The sequence below is a fragment of the Ursus americanus genome, chromosome 31 (assembly GCF_024610735.1).
Source record: "Ursus americanus isolate L20-20 chromosome 31, mUrsAme1.1.p, whole genome shotgun sequence".
Lineage (NCBI taxonomy): Eukaryota > Metazoa > Chordata > Mammalia > Carnivora > Ursidae > Ursus > Ursus americanus.
Window position 1 is genome coordinate 20,598,384 of NC_142157.1, and position 18,254 is coordinate 20,616,637.

Sequence of the window (18,254 nt, forward strand, 5' to 3'; positions counted from 1 at the left end):
AGGCAATGACCAGAAAGGCTTCAACAGGAAATACTGAAACTGATTTAACTCATACAGTTCTCTAGAGAATTCGAATGTTGCCCAGGGGAAGGTTACAATGGGAAGCAAATGCTAAGGGGCAGAGAGAATGCATGGTTTTCAAACTTGTTGTACCATGACCGTGTTATATATATACACTATAAATATATTTTGCAATTATAAATATATTTCGCATAATGGTACCTTTACTAACTGAGATATACTGTAATAGTTTCAATTTTAGAATGTTCATTCCTTGTTTTAATGCTGGTCCTCACTAAATTGACTTTATAACTTACTAATGGGTTATATTAGGCAATTTGGGGAAAAAATTGTATTTGAGAAATACAAGTGAACTGGGTGAGTGCAAAAATGTATAAAATTTTCAAATACAAGAAACTCAGCAAACTCCGAACAGGATAAATTAAAAAAAAAAAGCAAAGCTAGGTATGTCATGGCCAATCTGCTGAAGACCAAAGATAAAGGGAAAATCTTGAAGGCAGCAAGAAAAAAATGTCAGGCTACATAAGGAGAAGTAAAGATATGAATGTTGGTTGACTTTTCACAGGAAAAAAAATGGATGCCTGAGGACCATGGAATGACAAAGTTAAAGCACTAAGTAGAAAAAAAATTGACCTAAGATTCTATACTCAGCAAAAGTATACTTCAAGAATGAAGGCAAAATAAAGACCCTTTCAGATAAAAGAAAACTAAGAGAATTCATCACCAACAGGGCTACACTACAAAAATGCTACAATTCTTTGGCTCGAAGGGAAATTATACTAGATGGAAACTTAAAACATCAAAAACAGTAATATGTGTAAATTTAAGAGAAAATTTTACTCTTGCTTAAAATACTCAGGAACATGTGATCCTTTATAGCAAAAACTATAACATTGTATTGTACAGTTTGTAACTAATATAGATACAATTCTTTTTTTAAAAAAATATTTTATTTATTTGTCAGAGAGAGAGAGAGCACGTGCACAAGCAGGGGGAGGGGCAGGCAGAGGGAGAAGCAGGCTCCCTGCTGAACAAGGAGCCCCTTGAGATGTGGGACTCGTTCCCAGGGTCCTGAGCTGAAGGCAGACGCTTAATCAACGGAGTCATCCAGGCGTTCCTATACATACAGTTCTATGGCACAATAACCTGCATGGTTATAAAGGACTTGGGGAGGGGTGGGATTACTATACAGTTTCAAGGTTCTTCCACGTTACAAGTGTTACATTACTAACTCTTAAGTAGATTGAGGAAAGGTAATGATGTATGTTGCAATCCCTAAGGACCATAAAAATTATGGAAAAAGGATCACTAAAAAAACCAGTAAATAAAATAAAGTGTAATTCTGAGAAAACAAACAAAAAACAATCCAAAGCAAAGTAGGAAAGGAGGAATAGAGAACAAAACAAATACAGATGGGGCAAATAGGAAATAATAAAATAGCATACCTTAATATGTGACTATATCATAAATCGAACCACATCAATAAATTTGACTAAACATTACAATTAAAAGAATTTCACACTAAATTAAAACACAAGATCACATTGTATGCTCTCTAGCAGAGATACACATTAAGATACAGAATATCTCAACAACACTAACAACCGCCTTAACCTAGAGAGTTTAGAGGATTGCACATAATTGCAGATTACACATTTTTTCCAAGCACAAAAGGTACATGCACCAAGCAGACCATTTGGATGGAGTACAAAAAAGCCTCAATAAATCTGACCAAAGGATGGAAATCTTACAGAGTATATTTCTGACCACAATGGAATTAAATTAGGAACCAATAATAAGCTATGTAGAAAAATAAATATTTGAAAACTAAACACTTATAAATGATCCATAGGTCAAAAGAAATTAAAAAAATTAAAATATTTCCAACTGAATGACAAACAACAAATCAAAATTTGTGGAATGAAGCTAACACAATTCCTATGAGGGACACTTACAGCTTTAAAATGCTACATATGAATGAAATAAGAGACAGAAACAATGACATACACCCCACCCTTAAGCAGATGGGAGAGGGGGATGTAAAGTAAACCCAAAGTACTAGATGGAAGGAAATAAAAGCAGGAATTAGTAAAATAAAAAGCAGAACACAGAGAACACTAAAATTTTTTGAAAAGATTAGCAGACATGTTGGAAGACTGACACTATTAGACTTCAAAATTTACCACGAAGTAGTACAATAATCAAGATAGTGTAGTACAGTATTGGGATGGACATACAGATCAAGGCAAGAGAAAGGTCCAGATGAGACTAAGTCTTTCAACAAAGGCTCTAAAGCAATCCATTGCGAACGGAAAGTCATCAGTAAATTATGCTAGAACAAGCAGATGTCCATGTGAAACAATAATAATAATAATGAATCCCAACCACTTACTCACATCATAATCGCAAAATAATTTGAGAAGGCTCATAGACCTAAGTATAAAAGCCAAATCTTGTAGGTGAAAAGAATAGGACACAAAAAACAACAGCCATTAAAAAAAGAAAAGTTGAAAAATCAGACTTCACCAAAACTTAAAATTTCCATTCAGCATAATCTCCATTAAGAAAATGAATAAGGAAGCCACAGACTGGGGGAAAATATTCACAAAACATATATCTGACAAAAGACTCAATTCCAGTAGACAAAAAAATAATTTAATGGGAAAAGGATATGAGCACTCTGCAAAAGAAATACAAATGGCCAGTCAGCATGTGAAAAAGTGCTTAACACCCAAAAGTCTTTAGAAAAATGCAAATTAAAACCAAAATGAGATATTGCTACTCATCTAACCAAATAACTGAAATTAAAAAGACTGGCGACATCAACTGTTGGGAGGATGTTAAAAGTAGAAGTCTCAAGGGCGCCTGGGTGGCTCGGTTGGTTAAGCAGCCTTAGCTTAAGCAGCCGGATCTTGGTTTCTGCTCAGGTCACGATCTCATTGGTCATGGGATTGAGCCCTGTGCTGGGTTCCACACTCAGTGGGGAGTCTGCTTCTTTCCCTCTGTCCACCCTCCACCTCCCCCCGCAAATGTGTGTGTGCCCATGCTCTCTGTGAGGCAAAAGGTAAAAAAATAAATCTTTAAAAAAAAGTAGATGATTCAAACACCACTGGTGAGAGTACGAGAATGGTATAATACTCTGGAAAACAACCTAATAGTTTCTTATTAAACGAATCATATATCCAGTCTATGATCTAAAAATTGCACTTCTAGATAGTCATCTACGAGAAATGAAAACGTGTCTACAAAAAGTCTTAAAGAGTATTCACATATTACAACTCGTCATGATGCAAATGAATAAACCGTGGCATAAATATGACAGCGGAATCAAAATATTCAATAGGAAGATTAGAAGACAAAGGAAATACCCCAGAACTTAGAACTGAGGAAAAAAGACAGTAAAATGAAAAACAAATACTAGATAATCAAGTAGCACAATACAACCAATAAGATTTCCAGGAAAGTAGAGGAAAACATCCAAAGAGAAATTTAATTAAAAAAATTCTTAGAATCGAAAAACATCCAAGTTTATGTTGAAAAGGTCCATAGGGCCTAGCACAATGAAATAAAAAAGACATATTACAAGGCACACATCCTGCAAATTTAAAAATACCAGGTATAAATGTAAAATTCTAAAATCTACTAGAAAGAGAAACACTCAAGAGCAAGAATGATACTGGTCTTTTTAACAACACTGGAAGCTAGAGGACCATGACAATACCTTCAAAAGCCTGCTGAAAGAAATGTTTTCCAACTCAGAATTTTATATTCAGCCCGATAATAAATCAAAAGTAAACAGAAGAAAACAATACATTTTCAGGCATTCGGAATCGCAAAAAAATTACTGCTCTGGACACCTTTGCAGGAAATTTCTGTAGCGTGTGCTTAAAAAAAAAAAAGAGTAAAGGAATAAAGACATAAGTTCTAATAAAACAGAAAAGCAAAGGAAATTCCTGGAATGACTGCAAAGACAAGTCCGGCACAGCTGTGGAGCAGGGAGAGGGAAGCAAGCACCGTTTGGAGCAGAAGGGAATACTGAGGGAGTTGGGAGGAGGGATAAATCATCTGATTAAGTGTGATGTGGGGAAACTTTGTACAGAGTTTTGGGACAGAATGAAATGACTCAGTCAAACATACAAAGAAAACTAAGGCAATGAGATGTTGTAATTATTTACTCTAGGGGGAAAAAGTTGTAGGAAAAAGGGGAACATAATTATAGCACACTCTGGCTCAGGAGTAACTAAATTTTACAGTCACAATAATGAAAAGACAGTGTGTGTTAAACCAAAACGCTACATTGGGATGCTAAGGGATAAGGGCATAAAAGTACTAATTTCTCTTCTACCATAAGACAAATGATTAGTACACCTGAAACTAATATGTTCTGTCAATTATATCTCATAAAAGACAAATGATAATGTTTAAAATTTCCACATACACATACTATTAAAAATATGGAAGTATGTGCTATTAACAGATACATTCATAAGGTTGTAAAGATAATCAGCTTTGAAATTATTTCCTTCATTGATAACTGCATCAAGTAATGTCTTCTAGCTTATAATTAAGCAATACAAAACTGCTGAGACTGTGTACTTTGTCATAGTTTTACTCAGACAAGCACGCTTTCGCATACTTATTCCCAGAAAGGTATCAAATTTATGAGAAGATGCTTTGTGCTGTAAAATGCTTCAGGACAAAGAGACGAGAGGCAAATACTGAAAAACAGATAAGGGAAAGGAGTTTTTAAAGTGAGACACGTAGTTTGGCTGCAAATCTGAATCATCTAGGCAGTGACACCCAGGCCACCCTGCCCCATTCTGATCTAATTGGTCTGAGATGGGGCCATGGGCTTATTATTCTAATATGTAACAAAGATTGAGTGATCTGAGTATCTCTGGATTAGCTGCATTATAGTGGTGAAAATGGAAAATGCTGAGATTGTCAGTTAATTTTGTTGATCTAGAAAGTAAAAAATACAGAACTAAAAGATCAGTCTGATGACATTATTCCCCAGCTTAAAAAAATAACATACAATGAGCAATCTCTTCAACGGGTCTGTACAGTTTAATGTCTTAGTCGGTTGACACACAAGGCCCTCTGTGATCGCGTTCCAGGGGCTACCTCTCCAACCTCAACCCCTCTAACTCCCCCCACAGGCCAACTAAGATACAGCCAAACTAAACTATTTTCAGCTTCCTTCAATGTACCCAAGTATTTGATTCCTCTTCCATTTGCATATTATTAGTCCTTCAGCCTAAAATAATATGCCCCTTCTACTCAGTCTCCTTCGCATGCCCAGTAAACTCCCACTTACAGTAAAGTACAAGTATACCTTTTTCGGTAAAGTCTTCCAGGAACCACGTGAGAAAAATTAATCACTTGCTTCTTGGTGATCATCACCACACTTTCCTACCTGTTAAAAAATTTACCATCCTGCATTTTTCCCCACCCTTCTCATTTGCTGATCTTTGAGTACTTTGGGAGTAACTATGTTACATTTTGTTTGCTTTTCATCTTTGTATCTCCTATGCCTAACTGAAGACTGGTGATGGCCTTTGATTAAATGTTAGTTGCATGAATGAGGATAAAATGATCGGATAACCACTGGCTCTAAATTTTCAACAGGAAAGTTAAAGGAAAAGAAAAATTCTAAATAGTAGGGGCGATTCAGGAGGCCTGAGCAATTATGGGACTTTAAGCAGCCCGTGAATGTTTTTCTTCATCTCCTACACCCTCTGTTCCCTTGTAGTCTGATTAAGGAAATTAAGAAAGGCTTAATAATAATAATAAAAAGAAAAAGAAGAAAATAAAACAACAGTAATAAAACTAGAGAAAAGAGGAGTTGGATAGGTAACACAAGGACAAAGACTTTGGTAATGTTTTGTTTCTTAAACTATGGGAAAAGATAAGCAGATGATAATTGTGTTAATCTTTATACTTTTTAACGTGTTAAAATACTGCTCTACATATAGTAGTGAACTCATGTAACAAGGACTAGAAAATAAAAACTGCTGAAAAAGCATGTATTAAATGTATACATATCCTCAAGAACTTAAACTGACCACTCTGAAATCACCTGACGTGTGGTATCTATGGTAATTGCATATATACATATGATTACATATACACACATATTTGTATATGTGTATACATACATCTGTATTTATAACTTTGGAAAAGACTATTTTAGCGTTCTCATCTACAGAACAAATGAACTAAAGCCATTTCATTTTCTTCACGGCTTCTCAAATCCAGGGGAAAAAATACCACACTGGCAGTTAACAACTGGTAGCATCATAAAACACTGGTTTATATTACGTCGGGTATTAAATGGAAAACGAAACTGAATTTAAAATGTAGACCTAATTACTAAGAAAGCATTCTGTTCAAAGAATGCCTAAAACTTTATCTATTGCCAGGCCCTTTTTCGTCTGTGTATTTTCTCTCTTCAGAAGACATCACATCGCATTCTCTGACTCAGAACAGGTTTTACAACTTCTTGGCCCTTTGGACTTCCAACTTCCAAATGTCTCATAACCTGTTCTAGACTAATTAAGGACACGCAATCTCCTATAGAGAACCAAAAGCATTCAGTTCTCTAATACCTAAGAAAGGAATAAAGGGTTTAGGATGCAGATTTCCGGAAACTCGTGCATCTCACAGGACAACTCATTCCCGAGTCTGAGGGAGCCGGCGAAATCAGAGAGAACGTGAAGGCGCACTGGCTTAAAGAACAGCGTAGAAAAAAAGCAGCACTAGTAATAATAATTTCAAAAAAAAAAAGTTGATAGGTTTCTGGGCGGACACTTATCTTGGGGCAAGCCACAGGATGCTTAATTAGAGACAGACCCTCAAAATACCTCCAGGTATCACTAGGTGCTTTCCGCTTTGCTTCGCTAAAATCCAAAAATTCTTAGTTTGGACTCTGGGATCCCAAATGCCTCCTCTTTCCACTCCTCGTTTCTCCCACACATCCAGTCTCTCCTGCACCTTCTCCCAGCCTAAAATACTGAGTTTCTACCCGCCCCCTCGAGAAAATCACTTCTCTGCGTCTCAGAACATTTGTGTCCACCGACAGCCCTGCCTCCGGCTGTCCGCTAAGGCAACCGGACCCTCCTCCTTGGAGTCGAGCCGTTGCGCAGCTCCATCCTTCTCACCTTGGTTACAGAAGAGGCTCCACAGTTTAGCGAAGATCAGCCCCATCATGAGCACCTGGGCGGGCCGCGGGATTCCTCAGCAGCAGGTGCCGCTGTGCCGGGCCCCCCACCACGGCGCTGGCTGTAGGGAACCGAGGAGAAGCCTACTGAGACCGCGCCGCGAGGGCTCTAGCTGGCCGAGAAGCCTCGATCGGCCGCTCAGCTACCAGTCAGAAGACACCGCGCCGAGTCCCTACCGGAGAGTCCTTTGTTTCGAGCCAACTGAGCCCAACGCCGACCCGTAGTCCCCTCGGTCTGAACCCACCTACCCACCAGCGCTTCATCCAGCCCCAAGCCCCGCCTCCGCTCCGCCTCCCCTCCCGAGTCCCGACCACCCATCGCCGGAAGGACGGGGCCTGACGTCGGCACGCTTACGTTAACCCACGCTTTCGACGTGGCGTTTCCTCCGGCTTCACTTCCGGTGGGCGGGCTCCAAATTGCTCCGCTGAGTGGGAGGTTTTGGGTACGTGGGAGTCGGGGAGTTTCCCTCCGTTAGAGTTTGTACTGGTCGCTGTTTGCAAGCGTTTGCCAGGTTCCGGTTCTCGAGTCTCTGTTGTTGGGCAGGTGCGCACCTGTCCTCTTAACGTAGGGGCAACTGCAGTTCCTCCCACCGAATAGCGGCCGTTTGCTACCCTGTTACTGCACGGAAGTAAGCGGTGTTTCTCTCTCACTACTGTCACCCCTGTCCAGGCAGGCGTGGGGTTCTGCGGTGATTCGAGATAGAATTGATCGGGAGACGATCCATGGAATGCTTGTGGCCACAGAGTTCAGTTATGTGATTAATTTAAAGCCCCCCAGTTTTGCCATGCATTTGGAATTGTCATGGAGCCCAAGTACACGAAACAAAATAACTTCCTTTAACTGAAATGGAATCCCAGTAATCTCTCCAGTTCAACAAAGTAGAGGGGAAAGCGTGCTGTACGTAGAGCAAAGAAACTGAAATTGCAAGGAAAAAGGTCGGATTAGGGAACTTTAAAAAATACGTATCTAATATTCCTTAGAAGGAACTGTTGTGAACTAAGATAATACCTGTAAGAACTGGCTGCGGCTGGAATTGATTCATTACTCAGTTAACCTTTTAAATCAAAAAGCTAATCCCCTACCTGTTTCCGTTCAACTTTATAATTTTTTAATTTTTTTGAGGATAGTTGACACAATGTTACATTGGTTTCAGGTATACAACATAGTGAGTCAACATCTCTATCTTATGCCATGCTCCCCACAAGTGTAGCTACCATCTGTCGTGGTACAATGCTATTACACAATTCCACTTTGTTCTTCATGTTAGGTTCCAACAAATTGAAAAGTTTCACAGCCTGAGATGAAGCCTAATTCCCAGTTAAGGAGAAAACTTAATTAAAAAGCTATGGACTTTGGTCAGGTGGTAGATTTTAACCCAGGTGGAGGGGACTTTTAACATGCCAAACTATTTCGTTACCTATGCAAAGAGAAGTGAAGTGTATGACTTATGAAGTACTCCCAGTATTAAGATTCAAAGACCCTTTAAGACTTCTATATGGTATAATGTGCTCCAACTTTCTGACATTAAAGAGAAGTTATAACCTCCCACATAGAGGAAAAGGTATGAACTGAGCCTATGTAAAGTAGTTTCAGGACCATGAATTGGCTCAAATATTGATGATTTTGTGTTTGTGTAAACAGAGGCTTGAAGGGACATTTCTAGTCCTAGTTTCATTATTAATAAAAAGTTATTCCATAAATAGTTATGGAATCTAAAGTTTCCATAACTTAGATTCAACTGTTAGACATATATATAAACCACATTCTACTTTTTCTGGCTTTCAGATTTCCAATGAACAGTTTCTGAAAGAAAGCAGTTTTTTACAGAGTTTTGAAGCCAAAAAATTACATATTTCTTGAATATTTTTATGATGGTGTAATGATACTTTAGAAAGTAAATTTGAAGTATTTTCCCTTTTAATTAAGTGGCATGAATATATTTGAGCAGGACTGTTTATATTTCTATTGATTCTACTCTTTCAAAATATCCAAAACATTTTTTTTTTGAAAAAATTAATCTCTATACCCAACGTTGGGCTCTAACTCACAACTCTGATATCAAGAGTTGCATACTCTGCCAACTGAGCTAGCCGGGTGCCCCAAAGTGTTTGAAACTTTTATGTTGAAGAATTGTTCTAATTTTTATCATCTTTTCTGTAATTTACCTGACAACGGGACTGCTGTAATATTTTTAAAATATTTTTTCACATTAGAAAGTGTTGTTTGTAGATTTAGGAATTTGAAATTTTTACTAACTGGAAGGAAAGAAAACTAGTCACAACTAAAAAAAAAGATTAACAAAATATAGTTGTGAATTACCTAAAAAGAAATCATACTAATATACCATAATTATCTTTTAGAAAAGATACACTTTAGTTCATTTTGTACATTTGTATTACACATAGTAGGAACACTTGTCAATTTAATCAAATTAGAGAATTTTGAGTAATATACTTTTTAAATATAGCACTTAAAACATAACACCTTTATTGATTTTTTTCTGAAAACCTCCCTTTAAAATTTTTTTAAAACTAATTTCAAAAGATCCAAAGAAGGAAACACTGTTCTATGAAACGTTACTATTTGAATATAAATTATTTCGAATTCGTGAAATAAGAAAAAAAGTCATAGAAAAGGTATGTAATACTGTTGTTAGGATTAGAACTTATTTTCTGAAGTATTAATTGGAAATAACTTCAATTAAAACAGAATGCTGGTAGTCTTTCTCTCCAACAAATTTTAAGACAAAGATAAAAGTACTGTACTTAGAGCAAAACAAAGAAATTAAAATTTCAAGGAAAAATGAAACATTGAACAACTAGGAAATTAAAAACAAACTATATTCTTTAGAAGGAATTCATTATGAACTAACTTCAGATAATACTTAGAAGAATTGGCAGGAATTGAATTCAGTTTACTACTCTGTTAGCTAAGATAAATTGCATGCATGGCTTGAACCAAGAGTCCAGGAGTCCAGGGATAGTATGTTCTGCCAACTAGGAATGAAATTTACTCTTTAAAAACAACTCTCCTACACACTTAAGCTTATGTCCGATTTGACTTTAGTCTCCAGATGAGCAGAGAATGATAGATTCCCAGATTTCCTAGACTTTTTTCCCTGATCCCCTCATACCTTCTTCATGAAAGTAAATATTTTGGAATATGTTTGTTTTTTGATAAGGTTAAGCTTTGGAGAACCACAAACTGAGACTTAAAATTGTAAGATTAAAAAAAAACATTATAAGATTATATCTAAGATTTTTTTGCTCCCCCACATTGGGGGCCATATCACCCCACTGAGAAAATACAACCTGAATGACCCTTACATGGATGTATTCCTATAGGAATCTTTCTTTGCTTAGACAATATGCACTATGCCAACTTCAGATTCATAATATGCTTTTCTTGGACCCAACCCAGGAACACCAAGAAGCATCTTCGTCAACATAACTGTCACTACAATAGTGTCTAGACAAGAATAGTCTAATTGTGCTCAGCACTCTTCACGTGTGCTTAACTAGTGAACTAATTTCCAGCAAATACATGTTTTATCAGCATTTTCTTTCTCTAGTTCACATAGATGCCCATCCATCTATCTATCTAGTCATTTAACGTTTAAGTGCCTATTACTTGTTAAGGCAATGGGTGTTCAGTGATGAGATGAAGTCTATTCTCATGGAATTTACAATCTAGTCCAACTTGTTCCTTCTTCTCCCTTATCTCCTAAATACAGATTCCAACCATCATTGGTGCCATGGTCACAATGTTGAGGCTGCAAAAATTCCTTTGGAAATGCCTGATGTAGGCATTTTCCTAATCACTTTTATTTTTTTTTAAGATTTATCTATTTATTTGAGAGTGGGAGGGAGAGAGCCTGTGCACATGCAGAGTGGGGAGGAGCAGGGGGATAGGGAAAGGAAGTCTAAGACAGACTTTGGACTGAGGGCAGAGCCCAATGCAGGGCTCAATCTGGTCGCTGAGATGAGGACCTGAGCAGAAAGCAAGAGTCGGAGGTTTAATGGACCACGCCACCCAGGTCCCCCTGGACATTTTCTTAATCACTTTTAGATGATTTAGCTATGGAAGCATCCTATCAACTTACTGAAGAAGTAAGCTACGATGTAAAGAGTTGGTATTTAGAAGGCAGGGGCTGTGGTCTTTATTCTCACTTTCTAACGAACTATGAGGCCACAGAGTTATTTCAGCTCTGGGAGTCTTGTTTTACTCTTTCATAAAAGGGAACCACATTACAGGGTTGTTATGTGGCTGTAAGTTAAAATATCTTAAACAGAACCTGTTTGGCGTATCATAGAAAGTAATTATTACACATTTTAAACATTTCTGTGTGAGACTTAGAAAAAGACTTTAAAAATCTTTAACTATAGTTATGTGTAAATGGCCACAGCTGCAAAAACAAACAAAAATATAAGGCAAGGAGGCAATTCTTTGTAGTTTCCTATTCAATCATAAAATGTCCGACTTTCATTAGGCATCTTGTCCTTTTGAATCTTTTCCTTCATCTGTAACATATAAATTATGCCAAAGGTCTCAGAGCCTTAAAGTATAACTCAGCTGTGTTACAGGTAACCGCTAGCCTCGTTTAACTAATTATAAATACTATACGTGGGTTTTTAAGTTTTAACTGATAATTCATGGATATTAACACACCATTAACCCAGCTTTCAAAACTCTGAATAATGGCGTTCATTCACAGCTGAAGTCTGATCAGTACGCCTCCGAGAGATAAAATAATTCTGAAGTCAAAGGGTGGCTTATAGCTTCAAATAAACTCTGGCTTCCTTCTTTTGTTGGAGGACAACTAGCAGGTAACTAATTGGATCTCCAATTTATTCAGACCAGCAAAGCCTTCGATTTCACCCACACCGTTTCCTCATTTCCCCAGGCACCCACCCCAGGCGCTGGATCAGGAGGATCACCCAGGCCGCCGCCCCTTCCTCCTGAGAGGCCCAGAAAACCACCTGCACGTGGAGGAGCCGCCAAAAGAGCTCGGAAACTCCGAAGACCTGACGTACGACAATTTGCGGTTGCGGATTGGGGAACCGGGGAGGGTGGGACGCGTCGCCGGAAGTGACGCAAGCCGGAAGCGGCTTTCTGCAGAGAAATTGGGGGCGCGGTTTTGAAATGAGGTCTGAAGGCTGAATGTGAGTGAACGGAAGCCGGTCTCTTTTCCAGGCCAGTTCGCAACGGATTAGCTTGTCTTTTTTTTTCCCCCCTGTATATTCTCTGCAACGTGAGGGACATGGCCTCACAGTAATTTCCGTGAGCGTCTCTAAAGGACCAAGGACGTGTGTGGTGGAGGCGAGGAAGCCGCTCTAAACTGGCCACGCTCGAGAAAGCGTGGATGTACCTCCGCAATCCCGAATATAACTTGGAAAGAGCGGCGCGTTTTTCCTGGCCATCTGGTGGTCCCGGCACGCGTGGGTGGCTACTCATTGCCAAGACGCTGCTCACTGTTAATTCGGAAAGAGAAAAAAAGCCACCGTTTTCCAGCATTTTTCTTGAGGAGAACCAACACAGTAGGAAAAATGTCTGTTTTCCCTAAAATATCTTTGAGACTTGAGGTTGAAAAGTATCTTAAAGAGGGTTTTATGAATAAGGAGGTAGGTCAAATAAACCTGTTAGAGGATATTTGCAAAAATTCAGATGTTTACACACGCTGGAAAAATAGGGGGAAAAAAGTCTACAGCGAGACCCAATCTTTACACCGTTGTTTCTTCTCGTTTTTTCGAATGTAAAAACTGCCAGTATCTTCCCGCGGGTATTTAATGTTTCGAGATAAGAGGTGAATGAGGTCTACGTTTCAACACTTAGGAATGTAAAAGAAGGGAAGGGAAAAGAGAGGTTATGTGCGTGGCAGTAGGCATGGCACGGAAGGGGTTACAAGAATGAATGGAAAAAGATACCTGTTCTCGAGAATTTAAGTCCAGACACCCGCGTTCTTAGAGCGCTTGCTGTGGCATCAGGTGAAAAGGATACTATAATGCGTTAATGCCTCTTAAATGCCGTTAGTTGTGCTGGGTGATTTGCAAACCTTTACACCTTAATATTAGCAGTCTCTCTCTCTCTCTCTCTCTCTCTTTTTTTTTTTTGGTAGAGATTTCTTTTCCATTTTAATAGGTGAGAGAACTGAGGGTCCAAAAGCTGACCCAAATTGACTATCAAGTAATAGGACTGAAATCTGAAGCTGAGGAGCTCAGGTACAATGAAAAAAAAAACAAACAGAATTGGAGTGCCAGGTCCTTGATTTGTGTCCCTGTGCTTTGAGTAAATTATTTCATACCGTTTACCCTCAATTTCCTTTTCTGTGAAAACTGAGGATGTTAAAAATATTTACAAGGTTGCTTTAAAATATTAATCATAAGTGCAAGCAACTGGCATCGTTCTGGCACGCAAGTCCTCAACCAATATTCATTCCATGTGCTATTGGCAGCGCCTAACACAGAACTCCTCAGTGACTGTTGTCTTTGATTGCCAAGCTCGTGCTCTTTACATTTTACTGTCCTGCCTCTAGGTAACTTTGTATTTTCTAAATCTTTGCTTTTCTATTCAAAGTAAAGCCTAGGACTTAATTGTTGTTCATGAATGAGGATATTACTGAAGCTATGACTTTTTAGATTTTATTTCTGCATTTCATTTTCAAAGATTATATTAAGGGATTAGAGAGTATGGAAAGAGAAAATACCTTCTCTTGATTTCAAAGAATTAAAAATATAAGGAGCATATTAAGAGAAATAGAGGCATTCAGCAATTTTCCCCACAATTTTTAAAATGGTAAATATTGTGTTATAAAAGAAGATCCAAATGTCTGTCTTTGACACCATTTCTGCGTCAAACTCACTAAACGATTTTACAAAAAAAAAAAAAAAATAGCCATTCCTTTGTAACAGTACTGGAAGCAAAGGTATATTCAGTTTTAATAAAAACAAACCAAACTTGAGAAAGTACTAAAACTTTGAGGCTGGTGGATTACTAGGCTGGCAGGTGGTTTATGAAGATGCTGTGAGGCAGGGTACAAAGATGACAAAAATGGGAAAATATGTGTCTCATAAAGCTTCAGCTAATCACAGGGGGACTTGGTTTTTTGTCTTTAAACCTCCATTTCTGACAGGTTATCTTTGCTGCCTTTTTGGATGATATTTGTTACATTTAAAAATACTGTATTAAAAAGATGTGGATATTCTTTGGATGACAGTATCAATATTACTTATTCAAATACAGGTGTTTTAAAAGGCTGCTAATGAATTTGTTGACATGAGGCTAGCAAGTAAATAGCTCTACAAAATCACGTATTTGATACATTATAAGTAGAATAAAATCATGAATTTATATGAATAAGCATCGCAAACATTAATATGTTCAAAATGTTAATGATGCTTTGAAGTTGAGGCAATGTTTTTTTTTTTTTCAAGCCCTTTATGTTGGGCATTTTGTTAGGTGTTTATTACCACAATTAAACCCCAAAACCCTGTGAAGTATTACATTCTGCTAGTGTTATTAATAAACAATACAGCAAAATGAAATGGAACTGAACAGTTGCTGAAAGATGTTTCATTAGTCAGAACAAATGTGTGTACATAATCTGCTTAATATTTTTAGTTAGTTCTCATAGTGACATTGGAACATTAACTTGTTTTTCTCTTTTCAGATTGTATCTGCTTTTGGGAAACAAGCAGCAGAAAGGAAATTTGAAACTCTGTTAAATCACTTGTCACATCCTCCATCATTCACAACTGTCAGGGTAAATACACATCTAGCCTCAGTGCAACATGTGAAAGATCTGTTGTTTGATGAACTTCAGAAGGTATGTACAAATTTTCTATGTCACTATGTCCATAATTGCATTTCTACAATCTGTGTCATGTTGCTCCCCACTAAAATCCCATGAACTTAAAATAGTATTCCAATTTTACATATAAGGAAATAGAAGATCATGAATATTAAGTTGTTCAAGTGGTAATGGTAGAAGTAATGTTAGAACTTGAACCTAGGGGCTCCTGGGTGGCTCAGTTGTTAAGCGTCTGCCTTCGGCTCAGGGCGTGATCCCAGAGTTCTGGGATCGAGCCCCACATTGGGCTCCCTGCTCCGCTGGGAGCCTGCTTCCTCCTCTCCCACTCCCCCTGCTTGTGTTCCCTCTCTCGCTGGCTGTCTCTCTCTCTCTCTGTCAAATAAATAAAATCTTAAAAAAAAAAATTAGTAATTTAAAATTTCATCTAGCTGGTGAGGATGGGGAGAAACTGGAACCTTTATACATTACAGGTGGGAATGTCAGTGGTTTGGCTTTGGAAGACAGTTTAGCAGTCTCATGGGGTACCTGGGTGGCTCAGTCATTAAGCGTCTGCCTTCGGCTCAGGGTGTGATCCCGGAGTTCTGGGATCAAGCCCCACATCAGGCTCCTCTGCTGGGAGCCTGCTTCTTCCTTTCCCACTCCCCCTGCTTGTGTTCCCTGTCTCGCTGGCTGTCTCTCTCTGTCAAATAAATAAATAAAATCTTAAAAAAAAAAAAAAAAAGACAGTTTGGCAGTCTCTTAAAAAGTTAAACATAAACTTATTGTACAACTCAGAAATTCCACTCCTAGGTATATACCCAAGAGAAGTGAAAACATATGTCCTTACAAATGCTTGAACATGAGTGTTCGTAGCCGCATAGTTTATAGTAGCCAAGAGAGAGATGCTGTTCCAATGTCAACTGGTGAATAGAAAAATAAAATGTGGTATATTCATAGAGTGGAATACTGTTCAGCAATAAAAGTAATGAACTGATACATGCTGCAACATTGGTGAACCTCAAAAACACTATTATAGTAAATGAAAGAAACCAGACACGAAACACTATATATTGTATGATTCCATTTGTCTGAAGTATCTGGAAAAGGCAAATTGATAAAGAAAGGTTGCCTGGGGTTGGAGCTGGGAACAGGGATCGATTGCAGATGGACATGAGCAATCTGTGTGTGGTGCTGAAAATGGTCGAAAACTGGGTCGTGGCGATGGTTGCACAATTTCTTTAGACTTACTAGAAATCATAGAATTGTGCATTTAAAATGGGTGCATTTTATGGTATGAAAATTAAACCTCAATAAGGCAGTTTTAAACAAGGCATGGGGCAGAAACAATAAGCAGGTGATGTGGTTAATTTTTTAAACTAAAAAAGTTGCATTTTATGAAAGTTATGCATGTGGATGGTTTTATGAAAGTTTTAATTCAGTATCATTTTAACATCTAATAGAAAAGGAGAGAAGGAAACCTTGGCTTGAGAAGGATTGATCTCTGTGTAAAATATTTCTGTAGTGTAAAGGAAATAGTACCAATAAAACAAAACAAAAACAAAAGACAGAATTCATTATCCTTCTTTTGGAAGGATCAGTTTGCCACAGCCTGGATGCTGTAAGGCCATCAAACAGTGTGGGAAAGAGAAGTAAACAAGGAGTTTACACTTCAGATTTTTTTTTTTTTTGGAAGAAAGGTCCAGCCCTTCAGTGCAGTGGGGCCACATTGCACTTTAGCTTTTCTTTTTCTTTTCTTTTCTATTTTTTTTTAAAGATTTTATTTATTTGAGAGAGAGAGCGTGCACACATGAGCAGGGTGGAGGGGCAGAGGGAGAAGGAGAAGCAGGCTCCCTGCTGAGCAGAGAACCTGATGTGGGGCTTGATCCCAGGACCCTGGGATCATGACCTGAGCCGAAGGCAGCCGCTTAACTGAGCCACCCAGGCACCCCTACATTTCGGATTTCTTAGTAGCCATCTATTAGGTAAGGTTGGTCTGAAATCTCCTTTGCCTGGAAGAAGCAAAAGTTAGGAGAGCTGTTGACTTGGTAGAAATATAGATTGCTAAAATACAAATTTTTTCTCTTATCAACTGGAAATAAATTGATTTTAAGAGTTTTTCTAGGTAGTGTGTGGATACCACAGGGCAATGGAAATACCTATTATTGTTACTATTCTTTCATGTAGTATGTGAAAATTCATGATTTAAAATCCCTAGCCTACATGGCAGAGACTTGTTCTGAAATACTTGCATGTTGCTCTTTCTCAGACTATAGTATCTTTGCTATCCATTCCACTGTTCTGCTTTTTATTCTGATGAGTGCATTGCCCAGTTATTTTCTGCCTGCAACAGTGGTGTGCTGGTACATTATCGAAAATCCCACTTTCTGGGAAAAACAACCCTTTGTAGCATTTGCTGATTTCAGTGGTGTAAATATTCCCACTGTGGTCAATTTCAGGCTAGCAGTGTGACACTGAAATTGGGCAGAGATGCGCATAATTGGTTCTTCTGAGACTGTGTGAGCTGGCCTTGCACCTATACTCCTGATTATGCACCCATTTCCAGTGTGAAAACCAAGTATGATAGAGGATACTGAAAATCCTGAACTTTTGCCAAAAAGCATTTATTTCCCTCAGAAAAACTGACAGCGCATTCAGTACTGGTGGTGTATAATAAATAGTATTTAGTAATCTCAATCCTTAATGTCCTATTCAGAACGTTTCCTTAAAAGAGTGTTATATGCAATTCTATATTAGATACATGTTTTCAAAATAAGTCACCTAAGGTAAATATGGATTGTCTTTATAAAGCCAAACTGTAAACAAAATTGAACCTTATAAAGAAATTGAGATACTTCAGGATAAAATACAGACAAAACATAGTTGTTTTGAAATCTTTGTTTTTTTATAGTATTATGTGGAATAAAGTGAGAATATCCTAAACCAAACCTCATGCTCTGCTAGGTAATGACAATGAAAAGACCTGTAAATTGAAATTTATCTGTTATATTGATGGCTTCATAATTCTGTTTATTTTTAACAGCAGTTTAATGGATTAAATGTTCCTATTCTTCAACATCCAGACCTTCAGGATGTCTTACTTATTCCTGTTATTGGACCTAGGTTTGTAACTATTATATTTTCAAATTAAATTCTTCTAAAAATTTGTCACAGGTTTTTTCTTACTATTTGGTGATAATACTAAGTTTCTCTGTTATTAGCAACTTCAT

At 37.9% G+C, this 18,254-nt stretch overlaps 2 protein-coding genes across 5 annotated transcripts in view; one reads left to right on the plus strand and one right to left on the minus strand.

The window, feature by feature from the left end:
• The window catches only part of ARL5B (ARF like GTPase 5B), a 28,246-nt gene extending 20,763 nt beyond the window's left edge, over positions 1-7,483 (minus strand). The window contains exon 1 of the mRNA XM_045787481.2: positions 7,182-7,483. Within this exon, the coding sequence (XP_045643437.1) occupies positions 7,182-7,230 (49 nt within the window). The 5' untranslated portion in view covers positions 7,231-7,483. The remainder of the gene's footprint in view (positions 1-7,181) is intronic.
• A 4,926-nt stretch (positions 7,484-12,409) lies between these two features.
• NSUN6 (NOP2/Sun RNA methyltransferase 6) overlaps positions 12,410-18,254 on the plus strand; it is a 306,108-nt gene continuing 300,263 nt past the window's right edge. For 3 of the 4 annotated variants that reach the window (XM_045787462.2, XM_087857648.1, XM_087857649.1), the window contains exons 1-3: positions 12,410-12,862; positions 14,908-15,063; positions 18,068-18,147. In XM_045787462.2, the coding sequence (XP_045643418.1) occupies positions 12,788-12,862; positions 14,908-15,063; positions 18,068-18,147 (311 nt within the window). In that variant the 5' untranslated portion in view covers positions 12,410-12,787. Of the gene's footprint in view, positions 12,863-14,907; positions 15,064-18,065; positions 18,148-18,254 lie in introns of those variants that run through there. The other variant, XM_087857650.1, reaches the window with a different exon arrangement.